This window comes from Odocoileus virginianus, chromosome 31 (assembly GCF_023699985.2).
Source record: "Odocoileus virginianus isolate 20LAN1187 ecotype Illinois chromosome 31, Ovbor_1.2, whole genome shotgun sequence".
Classification (NCBI taxonomy): domain Eukaryota; kingdom Metazoa; phylum Chordata; class Mammalia; order Artiodactyla; family Cervidae; genus Odocoileus; species Odocoileus virginianus.
In genome coordinates this window covers 4,124,140-4,143,848 of record NC_069704.1, presented here as the reverse complement: position 1 = coordinate 4,143,848, position 19,709 = coordinate 4,124,140, and the positions used below count along the sequence as shown (strand labels likewise).

The following is a 19,709-nucleotide window of genomic DNA, read 5'->3' as shown; positions in this document are numbered from 1 at the left end:
TGTTAGAAGGAGTGCAGCCGACCGGGTCAGAGGCTGGTTCACCTCACTGTTGGGCCAGTAACCACGTGTAGCCTTGGGCTAGCCATTTCTCTCTGAGGCTAGTTCCCAGACTCAATCAAGGAGGTCAAAAGGCTGATATCAAAGGTTTCTTAATGGTTTTAACACCCTGTGGTTATGTGAATGCCTCTCCCCCAGGGCCCCACCTATTGTCCGGCTTCAGTGAGTTTCAGTTTATTCAGTGTGAGAGAAGCTATCTGGGCGAGACAGTGCTGTCAGGGAATCTCCACCCTCATGTGCGGAGGAGTCAAAAAAAAAAAACCACAAGGAATTCAGCATAAAGAGGGAAGAAATCATAACCGAAGAAATATCTTCTTTATCTATGTCCATTTCCTCCCACGAGGAAAAATGGCAGTGTGGGTTGTACATTACATATAGCTTTCTGTTTCCTGTTTAATCTTAGCACCTGCATAGCAGAGATCTTTACAATTCGTTGCATATGCTCTCTCCCATCCCCCCCACTCAATCCAGCACCTGAGGCCTAAGCAGCACCTCCTCCGAGCTCCTCCCCAGACTGAGACCCTTCCTCACGACAGAGTACAGAAATAACAAACATGCCCCACGGTTTTATACAGTTGCTAGAACGTTTTTTCGTTTCCAACAAATGAAGACTTTTCCTCCTTTCCTTTGAATAGTAATTACACTTTACAAATGTGCGTTTGCTTTGCTTCGCTTGGTTCTGTTGGGTTTGTAGAACAAAAGGGAACGCCCGCGGCCGGGAGCCCGCGTTAGCAGAGCTTGGCTGTCATCTGATCCGACTGTTTGAGGATCTCGGTGTTGTAAAGGTCCAGGGCGTGGTTCACCCTGATGATCTCGCTGTTGGTCAGTTTCAGGCGGTGTTTCAGCATACAGGAGAACAAGTCCAGCTGGGGTTTCCCCGGGGCTACAGGGGGGGCCAGGCGATTGATTCGGTCCCGAATGTCCAACAGGAGGAGCATGACGGACGAGGAGGAGTAGAACTGGCCGCCCTGCGTGTAGGACTGGTTGACCTGCTGCACGGCGCTGCGCAGCAGGTCGGCGTTGAACCTCAGGCTGTACCCGAACACCTGCACGTCCGAAATCTTGATGTAGAACTGCCTCTTGGAGGGGTCAGACAGGTCCACCGGGCCCTGGCCAGTCTCATTGCGCAGGAGGGTCGGGAGCCGAGTCCGGCTGCGTAGGTAGATGTGGACCGTCTCGAAAAACGTTTTCCACCGGTTGCCCAGCAGCAGAGTCCAGTTGTAGCACTGGCTGTTCTGGAGGCGGATCTTCTCCCAGCGCGGGTAGCCGAACTCGCCGAAGGGCATGTTCCAGCCCTCCGAGTGGCTCCCGCTGAACGGGTTGACGTAGACGAAGAACATGGGGTCGAGGCTGCTGTTGCGCATCTGGCAGATGCGCATGGACATGCCGATCACCATGTGGATGAAGTCCATGCGGTTCTTGTTGCTCTTGAGAGTGAGGGACAGGCGCTTGCGCCACCGGGGGTCGAAGAAGGTGTCGAGGCGGATCTCGTTGCTGATGAAGGTGGTGTGGACATACAGGCGCGAGTCCATCTTCTGCAGCAGGTACTTGAGCTCGAGGTCCTGGAAGTCCAGGTCGGTCTCGAAGCTGATGAACTGCTCGCTGCGCTCCGAGTCCACGTTCTGCGGTTCGCAGCGGCCTCGGTACAGCTTGTAGCCCTTGTTACAGGAGCCGCAGAGCGAGATGTTGGCCAGGCTGCACATGGCGCAGCTGTTGTTCCCGCCGATGATGCAGGGGATGGGGCGCTGGCACAGCGTGGTGCTGCCGTGGCAGACGCAGCTCCTCTGGCTCTCCAGGAAGGTGCCCCAGAACCCGTTCTCATTGCAGTAGAGAAGCGACTGGACCCTCGCAAGCCACTGCTGAATTGTCCTGGGGGACAGAGGGGAAATGGAGAACGTTAGCCATCATGGGTGCGCTTGTGGTTCTCCAGCTGCTCCTGCAAAGTGGGGCAGGGTGGGGCAGTTATCGTCGGAAGGGCACTGAATGTCATTTCTAGGAATGACAGTGTAGCCCTAGGTAATGTCACAGACCAGCTATATGACCTTGTGCTTCACCCTTCTAACGTTCAGTGTCCTCATGTGTAAAAAGGAAGGGGATGGAGGAAAAGTGTTCTTTGAGGTCCACAGCTTTCTACATCTATTATTCATTCATCTCAAAGATGTTTGATTCAGAAAATTAAAGTGTATAAACTCAAAAAACCTGCTGAGTGACAGCAGCTTGTAGAAAGTCGGCAGTAAAGAAGAATTGAGGGGCTATTTCTTTTAACCCACACCTGATGTTTCAACCCTCTTCACAGATTCCTCCCATTCCTCCCATAACATCCAAAAACTTCAGCAAAAACAAATTCTATCTTATATTACTCTGGAGATCATGGCGGTGCTTCCATACTGATGATCTCACGTGATCCTAACACTGCAGTTTCAAAACGTATAAGAAAAATGCTATTTCCCCATTTTTCTCCAAAATTTCAGTTCAGTGAAATTTCCATCACAGCACGGATGTCTAGGTCCCCCTCCCCACAGCCCCTCAACACTTTATAAACGAACCCAAGCCTGTCCCCAGATTCCAGCCTCTGGAACATTCCAATGAAGACAGATACTCAATCAGATAAGAAGCAACAGAAAAATAAGTAAAAAAAAAAAAAGATGTAAGCCAGTCAGCTTAGCGGCCTCTCATCTTTCCTCATTTCTGTGCAAGTCCCCTCTTGGCCGTCTTCCACACTAAGAATAATTCCTTACATGTGTCTAGCACTTTTTACCCTCCCATTTCTCACTTGAGCTTCACAACAACACCCCCAAAATAGCTTGCAACTTGAGGTCAGTCTGAGATTGCTTTGAGTCCCAGCTCCTCCGCTCCCGAGGCCAGGGAATGCTGGCGGCTTCCCCCACCTCCCTAGTCACTCCTCCCACACTGGTCTGTGGCAAGGACGGCATGAATTTTTACGTGAAGTCTTAGCCCCTAACTCGGTAGGCATTAGGGGCTCCATAAAAGTTAGGTTCTTGTTACTCCTGCCAAGGGACTCTCAGCTCCATTTTCTAGACATGGCAAGAGAGGCGAATAATACAGCGAGTGGGCAGAGGAACCTCCTGGCTCGAAGCCAAGGCTTTTTTTTTTCAAACAAGAGCCCAGGAAGCATTTCTTACGGCTGTCGAGTGCCGCAGTATTACTGATGGTGAGGATGACGATGGCGGCAGTGGTTCCCGATCCCCAATTTTTTATTTTTTTTTTTAATTTTAGGCTACGCTGTGCGGCCTGCGGGATCTTAGATCCCCAACCAGGGATCAAACCCATGCCCCCTGCACTGGGAGCCTGGAGTCTTATCCGCTGGACTTCCAGGGAATCCCCAGTTTTGCATTGTACTGCATCTCTGGTAGGACGTGGTAGCAATCCCGCTGTTCTCTCATTTGCTCAGCCCAGCCACAATCGCCAAGCCCAAGAACCAGGAGGCAAGCAGCAAGGCCTAATCCTGAAAGGCACGTGTGCTGGTCCAGGCAGAAGTTAGTTCGAGGCTCCGCTCCGTAACCAGAAACAAGTCACTTCATGTCTCTGAGACGCAGTGTCCATATGCAAAAGGAGAATAATAAAGCCTATCTTAGGCGGCGAGGGAGAGGACTGAATGCGATGATGTCTTTAAAGCATTTAGCACAGAGCCGGGCATAGACCAATTATTAAAAAGGTAATAATAAGTATTCTTATCCCAGAGAATAAGCTCTTCCTTTGAAGCTACCGAGACGCTTTCAGGATTTCCCTATCTCTGTGGGGCGGAGGGAAACCATTTGGTTCCTGGGACATTTGGAAATGGATACTGTTGAAAGGGCTTCCCAGAATGCTGCGAGCTTATCAGCTGAGAGAAAATGGAGGCATAATTAGAGCGCTCCTTGAAAGGGCTCTGCCTTAAGTCCAGGGAATGGCCCTGGCTTTGGCAATGAAACCTCCCCCACGACGCTGAGGACACTGCTGCAGCCCCTGGTTTTTCCTCGGTTCCCCTCCAGGCTCTAAGGCTTGAGAGAGGGGAGCCCTCCTTCTCTGAGCACGGAGCCCGGAAATGTCTGCTGAATGAGTGAGCGGACGAACAGGGAGGGAATGAACAGACCAAGATTAATATTTTTTCTTACTTTTCATTAAACAACAACAACAACAACAAACTCTGCTTCTGTCTCCCAAGCTGCAGTATTAGTTTTCAATCGCTTCCACCCACACAGCTCCAGGCCTCAGCGGTCTCTGCTTCGCGTGGACCAATCCTACTCCAGCCTGCAGAACAGCAGAGGGCCCCGCCTTCAGCAAACGGAGCCGGAATCACAATGAGCCGCGGCTCCCGCTCCGGAGCCAGAGCACCGGCTAACGTGGGCTCTGAGTCATCCGAGGGTGCTGTGAGCCGCGGGGGCCCGCCACACGTCTCCGATTGCGTGGTTCCATCTGACCAGAGCGTCATTTCAGAACGCCCCTTGCAAAGGGCCCACACTTGGCCCCGGCACTCCCTCTCCAGGCGACAGGACAGTACCCCATTGAGAACGCCGCTGCTCCCATCTGCAAGGCATTCTATGGGCCCGGAGAGCGCCCCCTTTCTCGTGTCTCATCATTGGGGCCCTTTGTCAGGGCCGCCCCCCGCCCGCTCCCTGAATCAATGCCTCCTTGTGGCCGGGCTCTCAGCACCCTGGGGGCGGGAGGGAGGGGGCAGATGGAGGCGCCCGGGGAGGCCGCCGCCGGCGGAGGGCCGAGGGGCCGATTAGGATTCCAGCCCTGCCGCGCGGGAGGCGCCGGGGACAGAGGCCCTCTGAGGCGCAGCCGAGAGCTGCCTGGCACCTGCATAATCGTGAGGCTGTGGGCCGGATCAAAGAAGGCATTAAGTGTCCAGAGGAGGGCCGAGAAGGAGGCGGGCGCCGGGAGGGGACGGGGAGCGCCGGCCAAAGGAGGAGAGGAGAGAGGAGAGAGGTGGGGCCCCGAGAGGCCTCGGTGGTGCCGGAGGAGGCGCGGGAACTGGGGCCGACCCAGAGTGAAGGAGGAGGGGGCGGGAGAGCGGGGAGAGTGATGAGTGAAGGCAGTCAGAGCGTCAGTGGCTCAGTCATGTCCAGCTCTTTGCGACCCCGTGGACTGCAGCCCGCCAGGCTCCTCTGTCCGTGGGATTCTCCAGGCAAGAATACTGGAGTGGGTTGCCATGCCCTTCTCCAGGGGATCTTCCCCACCCAGGGATCGAACCTGGGTCTCCTGCATTGCAAGCAGATTCTTCACCCTCTGAGCCACCAGGGAAGCCTGGTAGTAAGAGTGGCTGGGATGTGAATGAAGCAACGCAGCCAAGCCTTGCAGCGCTGGAACTCCCAGAATCAGGGAATGTGGACCCCTGATGGGTCATCTGCAGGCAAACAATCCTTTTCTGAGGGGACAGAGAGAGTGGTCAAGCAGGGTAGAAATGTTAGTTAAGTCCCAATTCCCAGTGTCAGTGAACCTTCCCTTGATTCCAGTCCTTCCTTTTGAAGAGATGAGCAAAACCAGAAAAAACAAGCTCATCCCAGTTTTTTGCACCCCTGTCCTTTTAGCATGAGGAACTTCTCACAATGAGGACTCCACCGCCATCAGAGCAATCTTTTGCACCTTCTCCACCTCTAGCTACTGCTCTGGGTAGCGATCACATCACTGACACTCAGAAACCCTGCCATGCCTGATGGCAGGCACGCTTGAAACCAGCCCGGGGAGTCAGTGAGAGGCTCAAGCGCCAAGCGCTGACTGTACCCCACGCTCTGTGCTGGAGTTCTCCCAGAGCAGCGTGGATCCCCATGGATGGCACAGAGAGCAAAGTCCCGAGAAGCAGGCGGACATGTCGGACATCACAGACTTAGTCCACCTTCCAGACCAAGCTCTCTGACTCCAGCATGGGCTCACTTTCCGACGAACCACAGTGTAAAATTATAGCCAGCCTGAAGAAGGAAGCAGGCCGTAAGAAGAGACATAAATGGAAATAATGGGAAAATACTGAAACTTTGAACGTGTGAAGGGCCTATTATCACATTCCCGGCTTCCCCTGGACCTGCCAGTCATCCCTCTCCTCCATTCACAGATAATTGGAGCTCAGGACAAGCGCTTAGGGAGAGGCTGGGGACCAGGGGTAGGAGGGGCCGCGATCTATAAATACCATTTCCCAGGCTGGCTGGTGACAGCCCGCCTCCACCCTTGCAATGCATGGGCAGTGTAATAGACCAGCTTCGGCGGGGGGCGGGGGGGTCAGGTCTGATAGAAGGCTGACACAGTCCCCACTGCAGGGCAGTACATGGGCGGCAGTGAGCACCGAATTTTCAGGTGCTTTTCTCTGTCCCTGGAGATCCAAAGCATCTTGCCTTTTCAGCCAAAGCTGAACTTCAATACGTCCAATTCAGCATCTTTCTGCTGGATGGGACTCCAGTTCATTCTGATGGAGTTGGGGGGCGGGGGGCGATGCGGAGAAGTGTTGATGAGAAGAAGGGAGAGAGGGCAGGAACCTGCATTTTCATTCCTAAAGCTGGTACCCCCCCCCAGCGCCTGGTACGTAGGCTCCCACAGATGCGACACATGAAGCGGCTTGGACCACAGAGGCAGAGAACTGTCAAGCAGCAGCCCTGGAAATATCCAGCCCACCTCCCTCACGTTTAGACCTGAGCCTTGAGGTCTGGTGAGGTGGAGGGTCGATGTTTCCAGTGCTTTCTCTATCATGGCAGCCAGCCTTTATCCTCACAGCAGCCCCGGGAGATAGGACTCCCTCGTGATTTCCATCCCACCGAGAAGGCTCGGAAGACCAGAGCGGGCTGTGACGTTCCCACAGTCACACCACGTGGACACAGAAGATCACAGCTCAGGATGTCTCCATCCAAACCTGTGTGGCCTCCAGTCCCCACTGTACTGTTCCTGCCCTCTCAAACCCAGCCCGGAGGAGGAGCTAGACTGCAGTCCCCGGAGACGCCCTGCTGTTCCCCTGCAGGCTTGGTCTCGGCCTCAGCCAGGATTTGCCGAAGAACTGACAGGCGCCCTGGAGACACAGCTGGAGTCACTGGGCATTTGCAGGGCAGAGGCTCTGCCACCCAGGGCTTCCCATCAGTGCTTTCAAAGGCGCACGCCTCCCTCGCGGAACCACCGGGTGGGGAGCCCAGGCTGGGATTCCTAATTCTAGCAAACTTCCTGCTGATTTTAATTGGAGGTTTTGGCCGAGACAGGATACAGCGCCAGGCCAGTGGCATTTTAGGGAAGATCATACAAATCGAGTGCCAAGGAGAAAGGGGAGAACAGCTCTAGGTTCAAAGAGAAAACTAGAATCCAGAAGACTCATTTGCCTACAGAAGTGCTTGTTTAAAAGGGAGAGGGGTTTTTTTTTTTTAAGAAATAATGAAATTGGAATTCTGAGTCATTATTTATGCCCTGTGCCTCTTCCTCGGTATTTCTGTGACACTGTAATGGGTGTCTGAGTAATTCCATGAGACCCTACAAACTGTGTACTTTATAGACCAGAGACTAGGAAGACAAACAGTTGTTTTTAGGTTTCTGATGATGCACTGTTTTGGGGAGGTATGCTGTGTATGGCTCTGAGTGTGTTACAGTTAACAGTGCTGATAAAAGATGAATATACCCATGCATGGAGCTCTACTGAAAGAAGCCTCAGTTTATGGACATGCTAGTGAGAATTGTAACTGGCCATCAGACCCACCCAGTGTTCATTCTCCCCACATTTGTATTTAGTTTTAATCATTCCCCTCTCTGAGCTCCTATCACTGACTTAGTTTCTTCTTCCTTCTCTCCGTTTTCCACATGATGTCAGAGCCTCCTGGAACAGTTCACAGCAGTGGGAAAAAAAGACCCGAAGAAGAATCCTGGGGCCTCTCCCCATGATGCAGATGTCTTCTGGTTTGGCGTTGTGCCGTGAAGGCAATAGGTCTTTTGCGGGGAGGGCAGAGGCCGAGGGCAGAAGGCAGGAGAGGAAGAGCAGCAATGCAAAAAAGTCTTTAAAATCAGGTTGTCAGGAGTTTAACTGGGGAGGATTATGAAACAGTTTTGGCAGTTACAGTTTTGTGTCTGGAAAGAGGTGACAGGCAACATTTTCAAATCTGGCATTCTGCTTTGGGGCATGGCTGTGCCGGAGGCAAGGGAAGGAAGGATCCAGAAGCCTCCTTGGGGCTGACAGAGACGCTGGAGTAGCAGGAAGCTCCCAGGTGGAGAGCTTACTCTTCCCGGGTGGCGGGCAGCAGAACGGCAGACACGGACCAAAAGGCACGAGCGCTGCAAGTGGCCGGTCAGGGCTAGCAGGCTGCATCGTGAAGCACAGCGCTGGCCCTCGAGGTCAGCAATCCGGGCAGGGAGGCGGACTCAGCCGAGGAAATGCTGGGCCTGCTCTACCACTCTTTGGCTGTGGATATTTGACCTTGGATAAACCACTTCACCTCTTTGATCCTCAGTTTCTATATCTGTCAAACGGGAAAGGTAACAACTACCTTACACGTTATCTTCAGACACACAAAACTCCTGGGAGGTTTGCAGTGAAAGGGCGCTATGATCGACCATTAACCATTATTATTACTGAGGGCAAAGAATAACTGTGTTTCATAAATGTTCCAGGTAAAAATACTCCTCTCGGTTACTAGAACAGCCCAGTTGATTATAGCTTAATGTCCTAATCTCACTGGTCACTCACCTTCCACAGTTCTAATGAATGCTGTCACCATGAAGCTTGAAGAAAGAGCTAGATGTGGCTCTGGAGTCAGAAAAGATGGGGTATGGAATCACAGCTCTGCTGCTCATTACTTAACCTTCAGCTAATCGCTTTTCCTTCCCAAGCTTCAGTTTTCTCAACCACAGAATGGAATAATAATACATTACTTGGCAGATTGTCTTAAAGATCAGATAAGATAATGGATGCAAAGCTCCTGACAGAGAGTAGGTGCACACTGTCTCTCATGAAAACAAACTATTGTGCTCCTCTTGAGCTCACAAAGAAAATGGTCCTTTTGAAATAAGTACAGATTTAAAAATCCAGGGAAAGAATTCAATAATTGTTGCTGGATCCATTGAATATTGATATTAAAACAGCAACCTCAAAATCTCTTATTGACACAATCTCTTCTATACCCCAGTTTCACTAACAGAGGGATTACAGGTCTAAAGGTGAAAAGTAATACAATAATAACATCACTAAAGCACCTTTTAGAAGAAAACATAGAGGAGCATCATTATGAGATTGGGGGTAAAGATTTCTTAACATAGCTCACCATAAAGGGGGAAGAAAAACACATTGATTAATAGGGGTATATTAAGATTAAAACATATCCATCAAAAGATACCATTCAAAGACTGGAAAGCCTGAGTTAGAAAATATATTTGCATCACCTCTACCCAATCAAAGACTGTGTTTATAGTCCATAAATAACTCCTATACTTGCTGGATGCTGGGCTAGTCAAAGGTATTTCATACTGCCTGAGTCTATCACTCCTTTCTGAGTCTCTTTAAACTGGAGGAGATGCAATTATCATGGTTTTACATTTTTCTTCACAAGGTTCTCACTAAACTGTTTAATAAACATGATATGTGCCCCCCCCACCCTAAAAAAATGACCAAAAGGGGAAGCAGGAACTGATATGATGATATGAATGGGCAGGTCATAAAAGAGGATATTCAAAAGGCAATAAGCACATGAAACTCCATGTCATTAGTCATCAGGACCATGTCAACTAAAATTGATACTACTGTAGCAGGACGCTACAGTCAAAATAAAAAGGACGAGAAACACTAAGTATATGTTTATATCCACAAGGATATGGAACAATGGAAAACTCTTCTGTGCTACCTGCAAGAGAGATCATTGGCTCAGCAATGTTGGGAAAACGGGGAAGTACCTACTGAAGCATCTCTACAGCTGAGTAACCCCGCCCCTAGTGGACACCCAACACAGATGCACACGGAACTTCTCCCCAGGGCACGTGGAAGACAGCAGCACTGTCCTACACAGCCCCATCCTGGGGACTGTGAGCAGGAGAACGGACATCCAGGAACACAGCGGAGTACCCTCGAGAATGAATGTGCCGAAACCACACAAAACAGTGTGGAGGAATCTCAGAGGAGAACGAAAGGTAAAAGAAAGCCAGACACCAAAGGTCCACACTGTGTAAAAGAGGACAGACTGCACCAGAGCGGGAGCAGCCACGAGAGGCGGGGCTCCCGTGGAGAGAAGGCTGGTGGTGCCTGAGGGACGCGAAGAGGACCCTGGCGCTAACGCCCTGCTCCTGGATCTGGGTGCTGGTGACATGTAGGAATTCATTTCTGTGAAAATTCATCTTGCTGCACACTTAACCATTTTCACTTGCTACATAACTCTTAACACTTCCATAAAACATTTACCCAAAAAATCATCCTTTCAAACAACCAGAAAAACACTATTAAGGCAGCAATATGTTACATTTTTCTATCACTTTTAAACTTTCTAAAGCTCTTCCAAAGGGTTCTCTGATTTCGATCTGCACACCTTTTCCGTGTCATAGGTTGGGTTGAAAAGGGTATCAGGGATTTTTAAGAATATGAAAAACTGGGCTCAGAGAGGCGATGTGACGTCCTCAAGGTCCCCAGTGAGTTGTCGCACTGCTGAGATTACAACTGGCCCAGGTGTGAGTTCGTTGGGCGATGTGGAGGGTGGAGGTGGGGAGGAGCATAGGGAAATGCTGAAGAGGAGGAAGAGCTACAGAAATGGTTAGAACTCAGTTCTATTTCTGACTCAATCCTCTGAGCCTCTGGATTCTATTCTGAACAGGAAGCCACTTCTGAGCCTCAGGGGAGAAAAAGAAAAACTGAAACAACAGAAAGGGTCTGAAGACGCTTATCTTCTTGCCTTATGTCAGCCGAGTGAGCCAACTGCCCTACCTGCTACGAATGCACAAGGACACCCAGGCGCGGGCCTGGAGACATCGCTGGTAGCGCCGGGCTGAACAAGCCTTGTCCATCTCTCACGGGGAGTCAGCTGCCGGCACCCATCTCTGCCCCTCACCCCGACCATGCCCCCTTGGGGTGCGGTGGGGTTTGGCTTCACTGCTTTCTTTACCCCCATAGATAGAAAAGAAAGGCAAAACATACTCTTAGTTAAAAGCTTCATTGCCCCCATGGTTGGGAGGGTACTGCTAGGCTTCTGTGACTGACAACAGACTGCCCTGAGCCAGCTTAGGTTTATCTGTGGGCTAGTACCTCTTCCTCAATAGGACAGTTGAATATACACTCCCAATGGGTCTTTGTCATGAATTTGCTACCCCCTCCTAGAGTGCCTGCACCAGTATGGTACACACACACACCCTAGGTCAGGGACCATGGAAGACAGTGAAAGTGAAAAGTGGCCCAGGTCTCCTGCATTGCAGGAGGATTCCTTACCAACTGAGCTATGAGGGAAGCCCCAGGGACCATGAAGGTAGCAATTAACTGTGGTGGGTGGAGCGGTCTGCGTATTTAGCGCGGTGGATTTTCAGAATTTCAGAGTGGAATGATGCCTAGCCACGCCTTGGTCCATGGGAACCTGAGAATAACCTACTTGAGGTTACAAGTAGGACCTGGAGCCCAGGAAGCAGAGTGTTTCCTTGGAGGAAGGAGGCATCCTGAGCAAAGCCACAAATGGAGACAGCTCCGCCCAGCCTCCCCCGAGGGGACGCACAGCCTTTTCCCCAGGTGACTGTGCGCGGGGGTGGGAGGAAATAGTCACACTTCTCAGGCATTACTGGACACGGGCTTTGGACGGATAATCTTTCTAGGAGACACAGAACGTCACTGTGGTCTACTAATCAGCAGGGGTGTTTATGGGGGCGGGGGCGGGCGTCAGGTATCAGTGGAGCTTTCGTTCGGGTTCTCTCAGTGAGTCTAGCGGTTAATCCCTGTGGTTATTTCCCCAGTCTTCTGGAATGCTCTGCAGCTGGCAGAATCCCCCCCCCTTCCCACTTCTGGTATCCTCTCCAAATAATAAAAATTATACTATGGAACATCCTCTCCCTTTAACCAGCTTCTGAGAAGACAAAATAAGAACAGCAACATTTACCTAGGCTGAAGCACTGTGTAAGGGGCATAAACTATAAGATAAATCCACTAAAACAACCGCTGTCTTGATTGACAAAGATTCTCAAGGGCAGGTTTGTATTAGAAAATATTTCTTCACAAGGTCCGTGAACAGTGCACTCCCTTCTGTACTAAAATGCATCACAGTGGAAAAAAATAAACAAGTGAAAAACCCACAGTGCACAGCGGGAAGCCTCGCATCCTCTGACATCCTGCCATGGACAGATCTCTGGTCCCTCCCCTCGAATCTGACGGATTCCACCACGCCTTGGATTACGGACACAGGGCAGAAGCGAGTTGCTTAGTTTACGGATTCAGCTCTCAAGGGACCAGTAGCTTCTACTTCTGTCTCTTGGAAAATTCCCCTTGGAGCTCTGAGGCCACTTAGAAGCAGTCTGACCACACTGCTGGAGAGAACACACGAGCAGACTCTGAAGAGGGGGAGCTGCCCAGCTGAGTCTGGCTTTCTGACCCTCTCTGCGAAGGCTCCGGATGTGCAGGCAAAGCTTTCTGAGAACCTCCAGCCCAGCCCAGCTGCCAGCGGAATACCAGTGAGTGGCTGCAAGTAACTTCCTATGCAACAGAAGAACTGCCCAGCCAATTCTGGAGCAAATTTCCAACTCATAGATCAAGGGCATAATATCACAATCGGTGCTTTAAGGGCCTAACTTTGGGTCACTTTGTTAAACAGCAATAAGTGTTCAAACTATTATATACCCTGAGCCCTCAGAGAAAACCCAGGATCTCTCTTCCCCATTCCATTACTACCAAAGTTATGTAACTGGATGAGACAGAACTTTAAAAATGTCTCCTCCCTCCCCAAGATTCCAGGCTCTAACCCCAGGACCTGTGGATGTGGTAAGATATCATTCCCAAGACTGTGTCCTGATATTTGGCACAGAGATTATCTAGGTGACCTAATCTAGTAAGATGGTGCCCCTGTAAGAGCAGAGAGTTTTCTCTCCTGTTGGCAGAGAGAGAATTTGGAGAGATCTGAAGCGTAAGAAGGACTTGCCGCACCTCTGTTCCTGTGAAGGTGCAGGGGTCCATGAAGCAGGACTGGAGAAGAGCCTCCAGGAGCTAAGCGTGACCTCTGGACCAGTGACCAGCAAGGAAGAAGCAACCTCAGTCCTCCAACCACAAAGAAGGAAGTTCTGCTAACAACCAGACTGAGCTTTGAAGAGGGTTCTGCTCACAGCCTCAGCATCTTAACTTCTGCCTGTGAGACATCAGCAAAAGATCCAGCCACACCAGGCCTAGCCTCTGACCCATGAAAGCTGCAAGATAATAAATGAGTGTTGCTTTCAGCTTCTAAATGTGTGGTGGTGTGTTACAGAGCAATACACAAGCAATATATTGTGTATATTTGCAAGGAGATCAAACCAGTCAATCCTAAGGGAAATCAATCCTGAATATTCATTAGAAGGACTGATGCTGAAGCTGAAGCCTCAATACTTTGGCCACCTGATGAGAAGAGCTGACACATTAGAAAAGACCCTGATGCTGGGAAAGACTGAAGGCAGGAGGAGAAGGGGACGACAGAGGATGAGATGGTTGGATGGCATCACCGACTCAATGGACATGAATTTGTACAAGCTCTGTGAAATGGTGAAGGACAGGGAAGCCTGGCGTGCTGCAAGTTCACGGGGCTGCAAAGAGCTGGACACGACTGAGCAACAGCTCTGTTTCGTTTTACTCTCTAATAAAATGAATAGATTAGGTGGCCTTTTAGGCTTCTGACAGCCATGACGTTGTATGCTTTTGTAATTTTAGGCCATTTAGCCTTCCTGAGCTTCAGAGTCCCAAGGTAAGGCACAGGTGCAGGCCCAGTCCTGTGAAGGTTTTACTTACCTGCTAGATCTCAAGATCTCTGTAAACAGAGGCATCTTATTCACCACTCTACCAAGACCAGTAGCACAATGCCTGGCGCTTAGCAGGTAATCACTAGGTACGTGCTGGATGGAGGAACTCACAGATGAATGAGTCAAGATTTGGTGTAATTATTAATGCACATATTCTCCAACAAGAAGAAAGGGCTATGCCTACACAGGAGGGCAACAGAAGAAGGGGTATCATTTCATAACACTGGGCTGGTCGTTAATCTCTGTAAACCTTAGTTTTCTCACCGGTGCCTGGGGAGTCTAATCCTTGTTCTAGCTCTACCCTCTCAGGTTAATATAAGCATCAGATAAGACCACTGCTGTGACAGCCCTTTGCAAAATAAAATAATCTATATGTCAGGTATATCTGTCTTGTACACAAGGTATTCGTCTTAGTAATAGTTTACTTTTTAGAGTTAGGAATGCCTCTCAGCCAAATGGGGTAAATTTATTCCCTAATTATTCCAGAGACTGAGCATCTTCCTGCTGTTATTCTGGCCTCTGCTGGTTAGCAGTCCTGCCACCTCGCAGCAGGAGTTGTACCTGCTGGGAGGCTGAGCCATTAGCATCTGTTTAAGCAGAAGGTGTTAGAAACTCAACTCTAAGGAGGCTGGCTGAAGGCTGAGGATCCCTCTTGTCAGGAACTCACAACCTGTGGCAGCACACCAAGTAATCTGGGTCACTGCCTCTCCACCTGGAGAAACTCATTCTCTTCCAATAACTCATTCTCTCCCATGGCTGTGGGCAGAAGAACCCACCCCTTTAAAACTTTCAGAAAGAATGGTTCTGTGACCAGACAAGTTTTAGAAAATATGCACATGATTCCTTCTCTACTGAATTTTTTTAAAAAAATTTAACATTTCCTAAACTTATTCAACCAACACATTCCTCCCCCCTCCCCACCCCTTCACCCTTTTCCAGTATCCTATCGATGCCCTTAAGGGAGCTAATTTTTGCATGGTTTCCACCAAGTGCACACATTGTGGGATGAGACCATATTTACGGCAGTGAAGAGAGGCTTCTAATCCAAGGTGAGTTTGGTCTCCGGACCAGCAATATCAGTATCATCTTGGACCTGGGACCCATCCCTACTTATGGAACCAGAGACCCCGGGGGAGGGGTCCAGCCAGCTGTGTTCAAAAAGCTCTCCTGGTGATGGTGAGGACCACTGCCGAGCCCACGGTTCAGTGGTAAAGCTCATGTCAGCACCGGGAAGAAACAGCGAATCCTCTTACATCCGGGAGAGAGAGGCCATTGATTCTCTAGAGAACACTTCATAAATGCATTGCTGGTATTTTTCCCCAAAGGTTACTCATCACCTAAAAGGTCATATATAAATTCCATAGCTAGGTATTCAATCCCTCCACAATTTCACTTCAGAATACTGGTCTAATCTTATTTAATAACAATTAGGGCAACCCCACTAAGAGCTTGCATTTGCTTACCATTTACTATATGCTAAGAACACTAGAGATCACTTCAAGAATATTAGAGATACCAAGGGAACATTTCATGCAAAAATGGGCTCAATAAAGTACAGAAATGGTATGGACCTAACAGAAGTAGCATATATTAAGAAGAGGTGGCAAGAATACACAGAAGAACTGTACAAAAAAGATCTTCATGACCCAGATAACCATGATGGTGTTATCACTCACCTAGAGCCAGACATCCTGGAATGCAAAGTCAAGTGGGTCTTAGGAAGCATCACTACGAACAAAGCTAGTGGAGGTGATGGAATTCCAATTGAGCTATTTCAAATCCTAAAAGATGATGCTGTGAAAGTGCTGGACTCTATATGCCAGCAAATTTGGAAAACTCATCAGTGGCCTCAGGACTGAAAAAGGTCAGGTTTCATTCCATTGGAATGAAAGAAAGGCAATGCCAAAGAATGCTCAAACTACCACACAATTGCACTCATCTCAAACACCAGTAAAGTAATGCTCAAAATTCTCCAAGCCAAGCTTTAACAGTACGTGAACTGTGAACTTCCAGATGTTTAAGCTGGTTTTAGAAGACAGAGGAACCAGAGATCAAATTGCCAAAATCTGTTGGATTATCAAAAAAGCAAGAGAGTGCCAGAAAAACATCTATTTCAGCTTTATTGACTATGCCAAAGTCTTTGACTGTGTGGATCGCCACAAACTGTGGAAAATTCTTAAAGAGATGGGAATACCAGACCATTTAACCTGCTTCTTGAGAAACCTATATGCAGGTCAGGAAGCAACAGTTAGAACTGGACATGGACCAACAGACTGGTTCCAAATCGGGAAAGGAGTATGTCAAGGCTGTATATTGTCATCTTACTTATTTAACTTATATGCAGAGTACATCATAAGAAATGCTGGGCTGGATAAAGCACAAGCTGGAATCAAGACTGCCTGGAGAAATATCAATAACCTCAGATATGCAGATGACACCACCCTTATGGCAGAAAGTGATGAAGAACTAAAGAGCCTGTTGATGAAAGTGAAAGAGGAAAGTGAAGAAGTTGGCTTAAAACTCAACATTCAGAAAACTAAGATCATGGCATCTGGTCCCATCCCTTCATGGCAAATAGATGGGGAAACAGTGGAAACAGTGACAGACTTTATTTTGGGGGGGCCCTCCAAAATCACCACAGATGGTGACTGCAGCCATGAAATTAAAAGACACTTGCTCCTTGGCAGAAAAGTTATGGCCAACCTAGACAGCATATTAAAAAGCAGAGACATTACTTTGGCAACAAAGATCCATCTAGTCAAGGCTATGGTTTTTCCGGTATTCACATATGGATGTGAGAGTTAGACTATAAAGAAAGTTGAGTGCCGAAGAATTGATGCTTTTGAACTGTGGTGTTGGAGAAGACTCTTGAGAGTCCCTTGGACTGCAAGGAGATACAACCAGTCCATCCTAACATTCTCCATTCAGTCCTGAATATTCATTGGAAGGACTGAAGCTGAAGCTGAAGCTCCAATACTTTGGCCACCTCATGTGAAGAGTTGACTCATTTGAAAATACCCTGATGCTAGGAAAGATTGAGGGTGGGAGGAGACGGGGATGACAGAGGATGAGATGGTTGGATGGCATCACCGACTCAATGGGCATTAGTTTGAGTAAACTCCGGGAGTTGGTGATGGACAGGGAAGCCTGGCGTGCTTCAGTCCATGGGGTCACAAACAGTCAGACCCGGCTGAGTGACTGAACTGAACTGAAGAACACTGCATGTCTATCTTGGGTGATCCTCGCAATAACTCTGGGGAGAAAGTACTGTTATTATCCTCATTTTACTGATGAGGACACTTAGGGCCAGAAGCTCTGAGCTCACAACTCACCATGATTTTACACCAGACTGGCTGCTTCCAGATCCCATGTACTCAATCTTGATTTATGTGCTTTCTCTGATTTCTTATTTCCCATATCTGGGTGAAATCAGTGTCACATTCAATTGTTCATAAGTATATGCTGTTTTCTTAAACAACCATTCTTTCCACCCCAAGTTCAAAACATCATCATCCTTCAACTTCCTTCTCAAATCCTGGGTCCCTCACTTCAGCTCAGCAAACGCTGTGTCATTACACGCCATGTTACCTGTCACTGGGGGGGCACCCTGGTGAACAAGAAGAGTGGAATCCCCGCCCGCCTTCCCTGGTGGTGCAGGGGATAAGAACCCGCCTGCCGTTGCAGGAGACACGGGTTCGATCCCTTGTCTGGGAAGATCCCACATGCCTTGGGGCAACTAAACCCATGCACCTTAATAACTGAGGCCTGTGGTCCAGAGCCCAGGAGCCGCAACTACTGAAGCCCGTGAGCCCTTGAGCCTGTGTTCCACAGCAGAAGCAGCCTGGGCGCCGCAAAGAAAAGCAGCCCCGGCTCACCGCAACGAGACGAGCCCGTGCAACGGTGAAGACCCAGGCCAGCCAGAGATAAATAAATACATTAAAGAAAGGAAGAATCCCCACCCTCGCAGAGGTTGCGCTCAAGTAGGTGAAGTCTGGGATTAAACACACACCTGCAAAGGTGCCAAGTGGTGGGAAAACACCCCACGCGGCGCGCCGTAAAGGCACGCTGCTGACAGTACCCTCGGTCCAGGGTATCAGCACAAGCACCACTCAGAAGTGGCCGTCTGATCTGAGGTTTAAAGGATGAACAGAATAATCTGGGCAAAGACAAAAGGGGATTCTTAGAGTCTTCCTGACAGGGATATGTCTCTCCCCCTTCTTTCCTCTATTGCTATTCAAATTCTATGTTTACACAAGGGGAAGCATAACAGAATCTATTTTATAGGATTGTTGTGTGGATTCGTGAGTAAATTATGTAAGGCATTTAAAGCTGTGCCTGGTACATAATAAACAGTGATTCCATGTGAACTATTATTATCGTTATTTATTGTTATAGGGACGAGTTAGGAGGAATAAGAGCTCCCCTCTCGGGACAAGCTCCTGTAACTGACCTGCCTGTAAGTGACTTGGCGCACGACTGACACTCTCTCTTCCATCCGGTCAGCGTGGGGCTGATGTTCCAGGCACACCTAGACTCCTGGCAGGTCAGTCACGCTCCTGGAAAGCCCACATGCTTCTGGTTCCTCCAGGAACAAGCACTCTCACCGAGAGCTGGTTTTGTTTATTCCCAAGCTTGCTTATGCCAGTTGTATTTGCTACTATGAGATCATGGAATTAAGAGTCAAATAAATCAATGAAATGTGAGCTGTCTTTTTCTGTGGGAACGCATTTGGATTCTGTGGGAAAATTCTATAAAGACCAGTTGATGAAAGAAGTGCCGTCAATTTAAATAAAGGAGAAGTACCTGAAAAAGATTGGGAGGGCTCATAAAAATCTACAAACATTTAGATTGCTTCTTAAGAGTCTTCAAACTACTGCTTCACTTTGAATAAACCAAAGTTGGAAATACTATACAAACGCTGGTGTGGTTTATGCAAGAAAGCCAGGAAAACGTCAAATGGAGTATACAAACTCCCTCAGAAAAGATTCTGGCACTACCTCAAAAGACAAGCCAAGAAATATATATATATATATATCTTAAGTTAAAATAATTTGTATTTATATATGTGCAGCACTATAGGATTCCTTATTTTAACCTAACTTTCTATTAACTGAGAAATTATTAGTTTCTAAATCTGTCTGCTAAGGAGGCTTGTGCTTGACTTCTTACTATGTGCTAAAAATGGCATATGTGTTCTTTTATTGATTTTCTGCCAGTAGGTATTATTTTTATCTCTACCGTATCAGCGGGAAAAACGAAGCTCGGACACCTTAACGCTGTACAAGCTTCCGCTGGCAGGAAGTGGCGGTCCACACAGGGCCTGTCAGCTGCACCGTCTAAGTCTTAAGTATCTGAAATTCCACTGCCTCTCTACTACGTTATTACATTTTGTTGGGCTCATGGCTTATTTTCTCTAATGGAAAGATGTTTCTTAGAAGCAGAAGTGGTGTCTTCATCAAAAATCTAGCATCTACTATGACTGTGCTCTTGATTATATTAACATCGTATCTGTGTATTTCTTTATGAAGAGTTTTCACATATGTCATATAAACTGACTGAGACATCAACTGCGCAGGGCAGCTTTTCTTGTCATCTTGATCATACAGATGAGGAAACATAAGGCTCAGGTAGGTTTAGAGATTTTCTGAAGTCACATAATCTAATAATGGGGAGAGCAGGGACTGTCAGTCTAATAAACTGCCACCGACTTCAGCTCAATAAAAGACAAGAAGTCACATCCCTCTGCCCCCTGGCAG

At 48.6% G+C, this 19,709-nt stretch overlaps 1 protein-coding gene across 1 annotated transcript in view; it reads right to left on the bottom strand.

The window, feature by feature from the left end:
• Window positions 1-350: 350 nt before the first annotated feature.
• The window catches only part of BRINP1 (BMP/retinoic acid inducible neural specific 1), a 191,719-nt gene continuing 172,360 nt past the window's right edge, over window positions 351-19,709 (bottom strand). The window contains exon 8 of the mRNA XM_020881105.2: window positions 351-1,926. Within this exon, the coding sequence (XP_020736764.1) occupies window positions 786-1,926 (1,141 nt within the window). The 3' untranslated portion in view covers window positions 351-785. The remainder of the gene's footprint in view (window positions 1,927-19,709) is intronic.